The 13,568-nt window shown below is 37.5% G+C and overlaps 1 protein-coding gene across 1 annotated transcript; it reads left to right on the forward strand.

The window, feature by feature from the left end:
- Positions 1-4,411: 4,411 nt before the first annotated feature.
- On the forward strand, positions 4,412-13,568 carry ccng2 (cyclin G2). Its single transcript, XM_059358711.1, has 8 exons — positions 4,412-4,495; positions 6,400-6,557; positions 6,742-6,879; positions 7,616-7,866; positions 8,957-9,035; positions 9,162-9,260; positions 10,090-10,289; positions 13,002-13,568. Exons 2-8 carry the CDS (start codon positions 6,453-6,455, stop codon positions 13,132-13,134), a joined length of 1,005 nt encoding a protein of 334 aa, XP_059214694.1. The 5' UTR covers positions 4,412-4,495; positions 6,400-6,452; the 3' UTR covers positions 13,135-13,568.

The following is a 13,568-nucleotide window of genomic DNA, read 5'->3' on the forward strand; positions in this document are numbered from 1 at the left end:
TCTTGTGTATTTGTATAATTTCTAATTTCACTTCGATATGACAGCTGGTGGTGACTGTGCCTGAGACCCCTTTTTCTTTTTTTTCTTCTCCCTTTTCTTTTATTGCTGCCTTTCTTACTTTTATGTATTTATTTATTATTATTTCTTTTATTTCTTTTTTCTTTTTTTTGGAGTGAGGTCAGTCGTGAGATACTTGAAGTCATTTTGGTTTGGATGGTGGTTTATTTATTTTCCTATCTGTTGCGATATCTTTGTGAATATAGAGAGCACTTATATGTTGTTTATGTTTTTGTTTTGATAAAAATCAATAAAACCAATAATATATATATAAAGCATAAAAAGGATAACAAGCCAGTTATGGATCAAAAGACATTTTTTTATAGTACATTTCATTTTCATTTCCATTTCAACTCGGCTTTAGATCAAAATCAGTGGTGGAAAAAGTATTCAATTCCTTTACTTAAATAAAAGTACAAATATCACACTGCTGAATTACTCCATTAAAAACGTACTGAAGTAAAAATACAAAAGTATCAGCATCAAAATGTACTTAAAGTATCAAAAGTAAACTCAGATTGTTTTATATATTCTAAAATGTATTATTTGATTATTATTTTTGATGCATTCATGTAAATGGCATTCTACTTTTGTCCAGGTAGAGGTTCATGTACTTACTTAATATACTGTTATGTGGTTTATTTTATAACATTTGTAATCATTTTTGTAATTTATGTAAAATCTCGACCTGAAAAGTAACTAAAGCCGCCAGCTCAATGTAGTGGAGTAAAAAGTACAATATTTGCCTCTAAAATATAGTGAAGTAGAAGTATAAAGTTACATAAATGGAAATATTCAAGTAAAGTACACATACCTCAAAATTGTACTCAAGTACAGTACTTGATTATATGTACTTAGTTACATTCCACCACTGCTCAAAATGCATTTGCAAAGCCACCAACCCAAAGGAACTCCCAGTTACCGCATAGACACAGTCAACAAAAACCTGTGAAATTAGAAGAGGTTAAGGCCTGTTTTTGAGTATGTACACAGGTGTAAAAGATCTGAGGTCATGGAGCAGATTGTTCAGGATAATATTAACAATGTAACATCCTTATTGTAGGTATAACTGTGGGAACATGTAGGCATAGGCCAGGGGTCAGCAACCTGCAGCTCCGGAGCCTCGTGAGGCTCTTTAGGCCCTCTGCAGTGGCTCCATGAGGCTGTGACAATAAAATCATACCACATGAACAGTTATTTCTATTTTTCCTATAAACAATATTAAAACTTCTACAGCACGGCACCTTAACATCTACATTTTGCAAACGTCAAGTCTAATTTTGAGTTTCTCTAGCTCAGGGATGGGCAAATTTAATTGCTGGAGGGGGCCACAATTTTTCATGGACACTACCACAGGGCCACATATAGGACTGTGCACTTAACCAGATATGATGAAAATGCAATTTTAAATATGTTTACAGTGCAGTAACTGTAAACATATTTCATGCTCAAATGCATGTTTAACAGTATAAACAGGAATACAAAAGGTTTGAAGCAAATAAAAAAAACAAACACTTACTGTGATTTCTTTCTTTTTCAGTGCAAGAACAGCAGACCAACATTAATTACAAGAAGTGATTTTGTGCATTTTTACACTGCACTTTTAAGATTCCATGCTCAAATGCATGTGGTTGTACTGAGGGCCACTTCAAGTGAGGGTGTGGACCTTCTGCGGCCCCCGGGCCTCCAGTTGCCCATCCCTGCTCTAGCTAGACAAGTTTTTTCGATTCCAGATCTCCTGAGATATTTCTTTGTTGTCCAGCCTCATTTATACTTGGCTCCTCGCTACATTCTGACAAAATCATATTAATAAATTTTCTTTATTACTTATTATCAATGTTGGTAGGCTAATTTAGCCTTAGTAGGCTGTTACATCTTCATTGTGAGGCTCAAAATAAGGTTTGCGGCTCTGTTCCGACATTATTTAAAAACTTTTTTTGTCCAAAAATGGCTCTTTTGTTAGTAAAGGTTGCCGACCCATGGCATAGGCATATCTTTCTGCTGTAATTTTTTTGTTGAATTGCAATTAGTTGAAAATATGAAGTTCTTTGGGATTTTTCTCCAACAACAACCTGAAGTAACCCAGGGAACTATGTATATGCTTATGTTAAAGGGATGTGGTGACTCCTCAATAAAGCAGAACTCAGAAGTTTTTGCTGATGTTTTTTTTGCCACTGCAACAGAACGTTACTGTTTGAAATAACATGGTTGTTTTGGTGGGTAACAGTTGGACAGAATGATATACATCATCACATACATTGGCTCAAGCACTGTACTTTCAGGTACTTTACTTGAGTATTTCCATTTTTATGTAACATATACTTCTACTCCACTACATTTTTTAAGGCAAATATTGTACTTTTTGCTCCACTACAATTAGCTGACAGCTTTAGTTACTTTTCACGTTGAGATTTAACATAAAAGACACAATCAGTTTAAAGTGATTACACATAAAAAAAAAAAATCAAACCTCATAACAGTTTATTAAGTAGTTAAAATGAGCCCTATCTTGAGGAAATTAAAAATGTGAACAAAATAAAAAAAAATCTAATAATATATTTAGAATATATAAAACAATCTGAGTGGCTCCATTCTGCAAAACAAGTACACTGTAAAAAAAAAATCTGTTTCATTTACGGTAAAATACCGGCAGCTGTGGTTGGTGGTACTGTAAGCTTAAATTTATGTAAATATTATCAAGAATTTTAATTTTGACTGAATAGTCCCTTTATTTTAGGGTAATTGTGTCCTTTTGACATTATCGTATTTCACCTTTAATTTTAAATGAAAAAACTATGTTTTCTACAGTTTAAAAGTTTTGTACTTTTCCTTGATTTCCTGTAATTAAAAACCTCTACCACGGTGATAGCTTCAATCTTTAATTTTATACCCCATTTCTGATGCAATTTGACATTGTTTTAATGTAATTTCTACAAACATTTTTTACAGTGACTTTTTCTTTTGATACTTTAAGTACATTTTGATGCTACTTTTGTACTTTTACTTCAGTAAGTTTCGAATGCAGGACTTTTACTGTCGTGGAGTAATTTTGCAGTGTGGTATTAGTACTTTTACTGAAGTAATGGAGCTGAATACTTTTTTACACTACTGTGTACTCTTCTCACCTTTACATTTATTTAACCATATCTATTTCCAAAATCCCTATGTTGCCCACAGCCAGACTAGGAACCATTTTCAACATTCTCAGACATCAGCTAAAATATATCTGCATACACTGATCATTATGGGCTGTTCTTGGGGGACTGGCATGGAAATGAAGGCAGACTGGGTTCTTTACAGGGAAATGTCTACCAAAAGACTACCAGCAGACCATGGGTCTCAAACTCGCAGCCCGCTCACCTTATATGCGAGCAAGTAATGTTATGTCAGAAAGAGAACCAATAAGGGCGTCCCAGGCCTGCACTGTAGATGCTTATTTTATGTCTTTTTAAAACAATTTAGTGTCTTTTTTTAATAATTGTGTCTTTTTTTGGTCATTTTGTTTCTTTTTTTTGTAATTTTGTGTCTTTTTTGGGGGCCTCCAGCGGCCCCCAGGTAATTTGAGTTTGAGACCCCTGCTGTAGACCATGAATTTCACATAGACATGTATAGACATGCAAAAGTGTGGTGGTTGTCTCCTGTTAAGACAGTTAAACATATTGAGCATGGATTAATTTTACCTGTATTGGACTTCTTATGCACTTATTTTTATTTGATTGTTGTTGTTTTATTGTCATAAGATTGTGTATCTTAATTTAGCCTTTTTTTATTATTATTATTTTTTAACTGGTTGTTAGTTTGGTCTTGTAAGAAATGTAAAAACTCAATAAAAGTTAAATCATAAAAACATTCTCAGACATCGTGTATGAAATGTTATTAAACATTCTATCGAAAACACAGATGTATATTATCCATAGCTGAAGACAAAAACACGGCCAAAGGGCACTACGTAATGCTAAGACTGCGTCAGGAGGACTGTAGAACCATTAGCCAATCAAATCATCCCATTTTGGGCGGACTATTTGAACGTATCAAACTGCGACTCACTGATTGGTTAAGCGAAACATCAATCAGAGGGGGATCGTCTCATGCAATCGATAGTCTGAATTTCGATTCTAACTACACTGATCGGTGCCTTGTAGATTGATTACCAATCTCGCTTACAAACCTCTAAACGATTATTGTTAGAAACGATATGAAAACGATACAAAAACAGTTAGTGAATGCTCTAATTCGTAACGTTAAGACATAAAAGGGGCGGCTTCCATTCTTGAATCAAAGCCTCTGATTGGTTCCCTGCCTTATGGCGTTGGTTGTGGGCGTGAGCGTTATGAACATCAACAAAAGAGAGAGAAGAGAAAGGAGAGCAGAGAAGACGAGAAGGACTGAACGAGACAGCGGAACACAACAGAGATGTGGATTTAATTTGCAATAACAGGTAGAGTAAATATTAAACATTGATCTAAAATAATGCATGTATCTCTCAGCCTACTCTAAATAACGACGACCTGCATTTTCCTTTTCTTCTAACGTCTAAACTCGAAAGAGGAGAGACGAAAAAAATCCGATGAAAGTAAACGATCGACAATAGGTCCTCCTTTAATAAGCTTTAATCTTAATCAACAAAAGATCATTATTGTTGATAATGACAAAATGTGTATCCCTTTCTTCTTCAAATATCAAACCAAAGCATCGTTTTTGCACGACTTGCACTGACGGTTTGAAATAGTTTTTGACAATTATTTTCTATTTGTAATCTCTGCAAGGAAAAAGAGACATTTATAGTGAGTGTTTCGCTTTTATCTAAGTAGTTTAAAGATGTAAAAGAATCTGTTTTACATTGGTCTGCACGTAGGATTTCCTTCCTTCAGCCATATATATTGTATATATTGTATTGTTCTTCTGTGTATTTTATATTTTATTGCTGTTTCTTTTCTATCTTTTTTGTACGGTGTTCTTGAGTGCCAAGAAAGGCGCCTTCCAAATAACACTAATCATTATTATTCTTCATATTATTATATATGTTTTTCTTCTTTCTCTTCTGTTGTTATTGGTTTCCCTGGATCAGTCAGAGCTTTTTTTTTTTTTTTTAACACGGTTATATTTACAAAGATACGCCAATTCAAGCACACTTTGATCGGTTTATTACATCAATACCACATCATACTTAATAAATGACTCGTTATTTATTGATAAATGTGTTGAACAGAAGGGTTTATATGCCTTTTTAAGGTTTGAGGAATGAAAAACAAGCAGCCCCTCCCCCGCTCCTACAAGAGGATTTAAACCTTAGCTGACTAGCTGCGGTTAACGTCAGCTTCCTCGGTTACCGTCAACAAAAAAAACATAAAACGGAGGATTTCTAGCCGTGTGAGGTATATTTTGTGTGTTTAAGGTTGTTTATTAACAAGACAGAACCTTGGAAAATGGGTTGTTTTTCGGTCAGAGGCCAGAGAAGGCGTCTACCAGAGGAAACCTGACACCGGAGCCCAGCTGAGGGAAGTGGGCGGGGCTCCGAGCTGTGACCCTGTCAGGGCTCACAGCAAATCTAGGCCAATAGTATGCAACAAAGATATTAATAAATAATAAGCACGATCCATGTTTGTTTTTTGTTATACATGGAATTATAACATTTGGCTAGGTATCCAGATTTTCTTGTTACTTTCTTTTTACTTGATCTATTTTTTTTTTTTTAAAGACAAATACAGTTAAAACCTAATGAGAATGCTTCAGTCTCCAAACGTGTCTTATTACTTGAAATAATGATGAATTTAATAAACTTAAATTATAGATTAAACTAATGTCTTTCAGTGGCAGACTCCTGTCCCAGTCCAGCTCCACAAATAGACTTAAAAACTCCACAACAGCTGTCAGTCAGGGCAGGAAGGACAAAAGACAATGGACAGTTTCATTCTCTTTTTTCCTGGTCATCTTTGTATATGTTTAATTTATCTGCACTAGAGCTTTAGCATTATTCGATTAATTGAACAATAATCGATTATTGAATTAATCGTCAACTATTTTGATAATCAAATTATTGTAACTAATTGATTAATCGATTTAAATTAAAATTCCTATTTATCATATGTTTATTATTTATAGGGTAAGTTTAATTTCAATGTATGTATAGTGAATGTTCAATGTGTTTGAATGCTGCTACTGGATGCTTAAAGATAAGCTAATAAAGTATCTATCTCTTATACAATTGGTACATATGGGTAATTACGGCAGTACACGCCTTTCTGATGAATTACAGGAATGTTTTCATTTTCATTTGTTCGGAGGATGGATTTACATTGTGAAAGGAACATGTAATAACCTAGGTGTTTTCCCGTTTTGCAGTAAACGTACTGTGGTGAAAACAAGAGATCACTTCCTCCAGGGCCAGCTGAGACATGGACGCCTTCAAGCTGATGAAGGAACTGAGGGTGAATTATGAGCAGGAGGCTTATTATCTCCCTAAAGAGACGGGGCTGAGCCTCATCGAGTCCACAAGAGAGGTGAGCACATAATTGTATTCTCTTGTGAACATTACCCACATTTAGAAGTTATTTCATTGTTGATAAAGTAAGTCTAGCCATGTCCCAGCTACTTGTCTAGGCGTCTTCCTATAGGGAATTAATCATCAGTGTGTGTGTGTCATAGAGAAACCAGGTTGATCAACAGCACACCTTTGTTTTCCAGGATGACAGTCGGATCTCGGCCAAGTGCAGAGACGCCAAAGTTGAAGACCTGTGGAGTCTGACCAGCTTCTTCGGTTACAGAACGCAGACCTTTGTCCTGGCTGTTAACCTGCTGGATAGATTCCTGGCCATGATAAGGGTACGAGATGCTCCCACCTGATAAAAACTTTTGATAAACATATTTTAGGCTGCTTAGAGTGTTTGTAAAAGGCTGAAACCTCTTCAGTGTTCAGTTAACCAGTTATTGTAACAAAGACAGTCTGATTAATCTGGTTAACGCTGGTGTTTGGGTTTTTTCAAAGCCCCGTAACAAGATATGATTGTTTTAATTTGATAGTACAAAAATATTTATTCAAGTGGAAAAGTAGGATGGGACGAGGCAGGTGTGGGGAAAAAAGGGGTCCAATCATCTAACACTATTCCTATAAATAAACATGTTTTATGGTAATTTTTTTATGTATAGTTTTATTATTGAATTTTACCTTTACATGTTCATATTTGTAACCTATGTTTTACATTTTTCAGGTCTTAAAACAGTTCATTGAGCATATTTGTGGTTTTTATTGTCATAAATAGTCAAATTTTATTTCAGATTTCATGATTTTTTTATGTATTTTTGGGCTCATATGTTAATAAAGTGGGTTAAAGTGAAAGGAAAAAAAAAGTCAGATCATGTTGAAGTGGTGCTGAGAAAATACCAAACATGAGTATAGTAAATATTATGTGGTATATAAAGGGCAAATAGGCTCAGACCCCAGAGGGTTAAAGGATTAATCTTGAAATTGAAAAAATGAGTTGCTCATTTGTAAAAATCTTAATCAGTGTGTTACTGAGATTAAAATGATTGTTTCTTACCCACTTGTGGTCCACCTCAGATCCAGCCCAAGCACCTGTCCTGCGTCAGCATCAGCTGCCTCCACATGGCGGCCAAAGTGACGGAGGAGGAGTGCAACCTGACGCCCACCGACGAGCTCATCCGCATCGGACAGTGCAGGTTCACCGTGTCCGACCTCAGCCGCATGGAGAAGATTGTTGCCGAGAAGCTCAACTTTAAGTCCAAAGCCATCACTGCCTTAACCTTTCTGCACTTGTACCACCAGATCACACTTTCACACTCCACACACAGGTGAGGAAACGATGTGTAACTTATTATTCTGTAAAGCAGGGGTGGTCAACCTGTGGCTCCAGAGCCTCATGTGGCTCTTTAGGCCGCCTGCTGGCGCTCCCAGTGGCTGAGCCAAAAAAAATACATATATATTTTTACATTAAAAATGTAATTAAGCAATGGTGTAGACCAAAAACTATTTGTATTCTTCAATTGTAGAAAAAAAAGTATATTAATCTCAAATATTTAAAAAGTTTTGACATTTAAGTCAACTTAAATGTGCTTCATAGCTTACGACGCCTTAACTTCTAAGTTTTGCCAACTTTGAGTTTAGTTTTGAGTTCCCCTAGATAGACTAGTTTTCAAAATCGTATTAATAAATGCACAATTTGACTATTAATAATGTTGGTAGGCTAATTTAGACTTAAGATGTTTAATTTTCTCAATTTTTGCTCAATATAAGGTTTGCGGCTCCATTCCGCGATTTTCTCTTTTTTTTTGGGCCAACAGTGGCTCTTTAGTTAGTAAAGGTTGCCCACTCCTGCTGTTAAGTTTACATTCCTGCTGCCTGTTCTAAAAATCATCAGGTTTAGGAATTCAGTTCATTTCTGTGAAAATCTACTTGATGTCTGAAACTTTCTGCAGATGCAAAACCCATAAAAGTCAACATTTACTTTTTTTAATCTATATTAGCTGCAAACACAAAGTTTGCAGCTCTTGTTGAGGCATATTTGGGTTTTGCTTCACATCCCAGAGTGTCAACAGAATCCAGATCAGTGTGTGAACACAAAAATTTTCCCATGATGTGATTGGTGGAGCTTCTCCACGCCACCGCTTGTTTGTCACAGCAGTTCCACCTGATGTAGGGCAGCAGGCCGATATCAGCGTCTGACTGAAGTGCACAGATAACGTTTGTTGTCCTCGCTACTGGCCCCGATAGATCACACTTGCATAATCCTGGCACAGTGTATATTTATAATATGCCTCACTGCACTTTGACTTTGAAATCTCAACACCTACTGTAAATCAGGATTGTTTTTTTTACAATGTTTTCAGTTGAAGGGTACAAACTTGAAATCTCACCTAAACCTGACTGTGTGTGTCTGAACAGGAAGAAGACTCTGAGCCTGGAGAAACTGGAAGCTCAACTCAAAGCATGTCTGTGCCGGATTTCTTTCTCCAAAGCAAAGGTAGGAATTCTCAGAATATAGGATTACAGTAGCTCAGCAGTCTGAGACGCCCAGGAATGTCTTTTTTTTTATGTTGCTCTTACTTTGACTGATATTTAACATAATTCTGTCTCTTTGTCCATCCAGCCGTCCGTCCTAGCCTTGTCTCTCCTGAAGCAGGAGATCGAAGCCGTTCAGTCAAAGGACATGTTGGAAATAGCCTACCACATCCAGAGACACCTAAAGGTAAACACTCATGACTGTCGCACATAAACTCATCCAGGGAAACGGAAAAAAGTAATTCAAGTATATGAATAAGTAACTTATAGGATCCTATAGGCTTCAATACTAATGGTATAATTTAGCAAGACTTATAATTGTAATTAAATTAAAACTAATTGCTGGTACCAGTGAAACCGTATTGGACCTACAGGGAGAGTAACTCCTAAAATATTAACAGATCTCAAAAAATTCTTAATTAATCAGGTGAAATAACTGCAGGCTGATACTTGATGAGGCTCCAATTTCTGGCTAAATGAAAGGGGAGTGAACATAACTCAGAATTGTGTGTAATCATATTCTGAATAGCCTGGAGGGGGGCAGGGCAGAGTGTATATTCTTGGCCCGACTCTGCTCCACAATATTTTTGTCTATTGAGGGCTGTGGTTATGTAACATGCTGTCTGGCATGCCTTTACAGTAAAGCTCATCGTGGGAATTTTGTCAACTCTGCCAAATGTTTCAACATAAACTTCTCTACCCAATCACCTGAACTGTAGGCGTGTGCTGTATTATTTTACATCCTGGTATGTTGCTGCCATGGTGATAGTTTTGCCCAGATATCCCTCTTACAAACACTTTCGGTGTAGGTGTTGTGTGTCAAGCTGATCAGGTTTCATCATAAACTGGCAGAAGCTGTTTTAACCTGGTTTCTCATGACCCCCTGGCCTAAAAAGGCAACCAGCTACTGTTTACAGGAACATACTGTTAAGTAACCGGATCATTTAGTGATGTCAGTCAGTGTCCAGGCAGAGGGCCAAATGGCTAAACTGGACTGCGGTGTGGTTTGGTTTCAGATTACGGACGGCGAGCTGCTGCTATGGAGCGAGCGTGTGGCGATGTGTCTTTCCGACTACGCGTCCCCTGAATGCAGCAAACCCAATCACAGGAAGCTGCAGTGGATCGTGTCCCGGCGGACTGCCCAGAACCTGCACAGCTACCGCACCGTCCCCGAGCTGCCTACAATCCCAGAGGGCTGCTGGGACGAGAGCGAGAGGTCAGAACCACAAACACACTTAAGACAGAGCCTCAAACACGAATGACCAAGATACTAGCAGAACTTCCAAAGATACCTGAACTAGATACTCTTAGAACCCCCAAACACACCTGAACAAAATACTCTCAGAGCCCCCAACGATACTTGAACAAGATACTCTCAGAACCCCCAAAACACCTGAACAAGATATCTCCAGAAACCCCCAAATAACCTGAACAAGATACTCTTAGAACCCCAAAACACACCTGAAAAAGATACTCTTAGAACCCCCAAACACACCTGAAAAAGATACTCTTAGAACCCCCAAACACACCTGAACAAGATACCCTTAGAACCCCCAAACACACCTGAACAAAATACTCTTAGAACCCCCAAACACACCTGAAAAAGATACTCTTAGAACCCCCAAACACACCTGAACAAGATACCCTTAGAACCCCCAAACACACCTGAACAAAATACTCTTAGAACCCCCAAACACACCTGAACAAGATACCCTTAGAACCCCCAAACACACCTGAACAAAATACTCTTAGAACCCCCAAACACACCTGAACAAGATACCCTTAGAACCCCCAAACACACCTGAACAAAATACTCTTAGAACCCCCAAACACACCTGAAAAAGATACTCTTAAAACCCCCCCAAAACGCGGGAACAAGATATTTCCAGAAACACCATAATACCCTGAACAAGAAACTCTCAGAACCCCAAACACACCTGAATAAGATGCTTTCAGAACCCATAACATCCCTACCACTTCCCTTGTTTAAGAATAAACAAAAGCTCTCAAATTACCACTACTTTTTTTAACATAAAGAATAAAAATATTGCCTCAGAAACCAACCAAATATTCAAATCTTATGTTGACAGGCTAATGATTTCCGATACAAAACGTACAGTAAAGTGCTTCGAGCAAAAGCAAATTATCAGACATGGTTGTCTAACTGAACTACTATGATTCAGTGTGATTATAATGCAGATGCCACTCTGACATCATGGCACCATGACAGCTCATAGCTAGTTAAATACCAAATACAACAGAGGCATTTAAAACAAGAGGAACCAGACACACCTAACGTGTCACCACAAACGTTTGTCTTTAGAACAACGTCACGCTTATATATCTCAACACTTCCTCGTGATTTAGTCAGAACTTTTAACAGTGTATGTGCTGTAACACTCCTCAGTATTGCAGCAACACCCGAGTTCCTGATGTGATGTAACAGCACGTCACAAACAGAGCGGGCCCCTCTGACTGTCTGAGCTTGTCAGGGCCTCTCATATCTTCCAGCACTGCATGATGGGATGTGTGCGAGGCCCTGAGCACGTCCCACTGACATATTTCCATGACGTCGTATGAGACGAGGCCCCACCTTTATGTAACAAATGCAACTCCGGGGCAGTTTGTCAAAAGAAAAAAAGAAGGAACTGCAACCCAGAAACTTTCCCCAGCTGACTTGTGTAAACAGTGATCATTAAGCCACAGAGCAGCTCTGTCAAACTGAAACCTCAATCATACTCGGCATAAAATGGTTGTTAAAATCATTTTTTAGCATTAAAGTCCATACTTGAACACTCAGCAGGTCTTACCGACAGTCTGCTGAGTCAGACTTTAACAGTCAAGTCAGAACATGAACTCAGGTGGTAATAGTTAAACTTTCCGTCTTCATTGGTTCCCATGACACACAAACAAACAGGCTGAATGATAAAATCCTCAGATCCTCCGCAAAGTTATGCTTATTTTCAATATTTGTTCATCACACCTCAATCACATCTTAGTGCAATTCGCTCTTCATGTTTTTGTGAACTTGCACACCTTCCCAGGACCGGTTTGCTTTTCCACAGAGCCAAGTCATTAAGTCGCTGTACGCTTTCCAAGAAACACCAGCTCCAACTTCTAGCATAATAACAACAATAGTGTTATAAGAGGTTATAAGAGTTTTGTTTTTTTCATTAGTTTTAATTTCGTTGTCAATCTTTTTTTGTTTGTTTGTTTTTGTTAGTTTTAATGAGTTTTTAGAGTGAGTTTGCTAGTTTTAGTTTATTTTTTATTTTTTTTGGAAAATGCTTAGTTTTAGTTTAGCTTTATTAGTTTTAGTTGTTTTGTAATGGGGTATTTGTTGGGTGCCAGATTCAATAAGGTCACAATAAATGTTTCCTTTATTTGCTTTGACTGATCCATCTTAGCCCCAATAAGTTTATGAAGTCATAAAACCAGATAGATGAAATAGGTTTCATATCAACCAAAAAGGTTTATGTATGAAAAAAGTTGACAAAGACAAAAACTAAGGACATTTTCACTATAATTTTAGTTTTGTAACCACACAATAGTTTCAGTTAGTTATCATTTTTAAAAAAAAAAATCTTTTTTAATTTTATTTCAGTTATCTAAAAAGGTTTTTTCAATTCCAGTTTTCATACATTTTGTTAGTTTTCATTTACTATAATAACCTTGGCGATTGTCAGTTCAATCAACTTATCGCCTCAAGCCCAATACTTACCATTTAGCCCTTAAATCATCTGATATTATGAGGGAATCTCTAAAAAGACAGAACTTTGGGGTTGTCATGAACAAGGAACGACTTAATTATCAGAAGTGTATATAAACCTCTTTAAAAGGTTAGGCTGCTTTTTGTTCCTGTAGATAGGTCTGGTTTTGATATGCAACTGTTTATATTGACAGTATGTCCCTTTTTGTGTGTCTCCAGTGAGGATTCCTGTGAGGATGTGATGAGTTCAGGCGAGGAGTCTCTCAGCAGTTCTCTGGGCAGCGACGCCGAAGGGCCCTTCTTCCCTCTGCACCTCCGCCGCCAAAAACACCGCCAACACCTCCACGCCTGACGCCTCCCAGTGCCTCGCCGCCTCCCCCCTTCTTTAGTCTTTAATTTATTGTTTAATAAGCTCCGGTGCTGGTGGGGGAAATTGCACAACAACTGGCAGCTGAGCAGTCCGGACACTTCCTGGTTAGATTTGGTAGATTTTAGTTCGTAGACGTGTCGGTGCATGTTGAGATGTCACATTCCAGGATGCAAGAATATAAAAGTGATGTTCGGTGAATTTGGGTCAGTGCAGTGTCTGGTCTTTAAGGTGCTGAGCTAACAGACGCTGCAGTCCGGTGAAAAACTTCCAAACCTCAGACGTCGGTTCAGACCAGAGACGGCTCATGTTGTCGACAAAAAAAAAAAAAAAATTTGCCAAAACGTGGTATTTATTCAATAGAATGTTTTTGACTGTTATTAATCTAAGACTGCTTTTTATGTAGGAGTTCTCTTGAT

This window comes from Centropristis striata, chromosome 19 (genome assembly GCF_030273125.1).
Source record: "Centropristis striata isolate RG_2023a ecotype Rhode Island chromosome 19, C.striata_1.0, whole genome shotgun sequence".
In the NCBI taxonomy this organism is placed as follows: Eukaryota; Metazoa; Chordata; class Actinopteri; order Perciformes; family Serranidae; genus Centropristis; species Centropristis striata.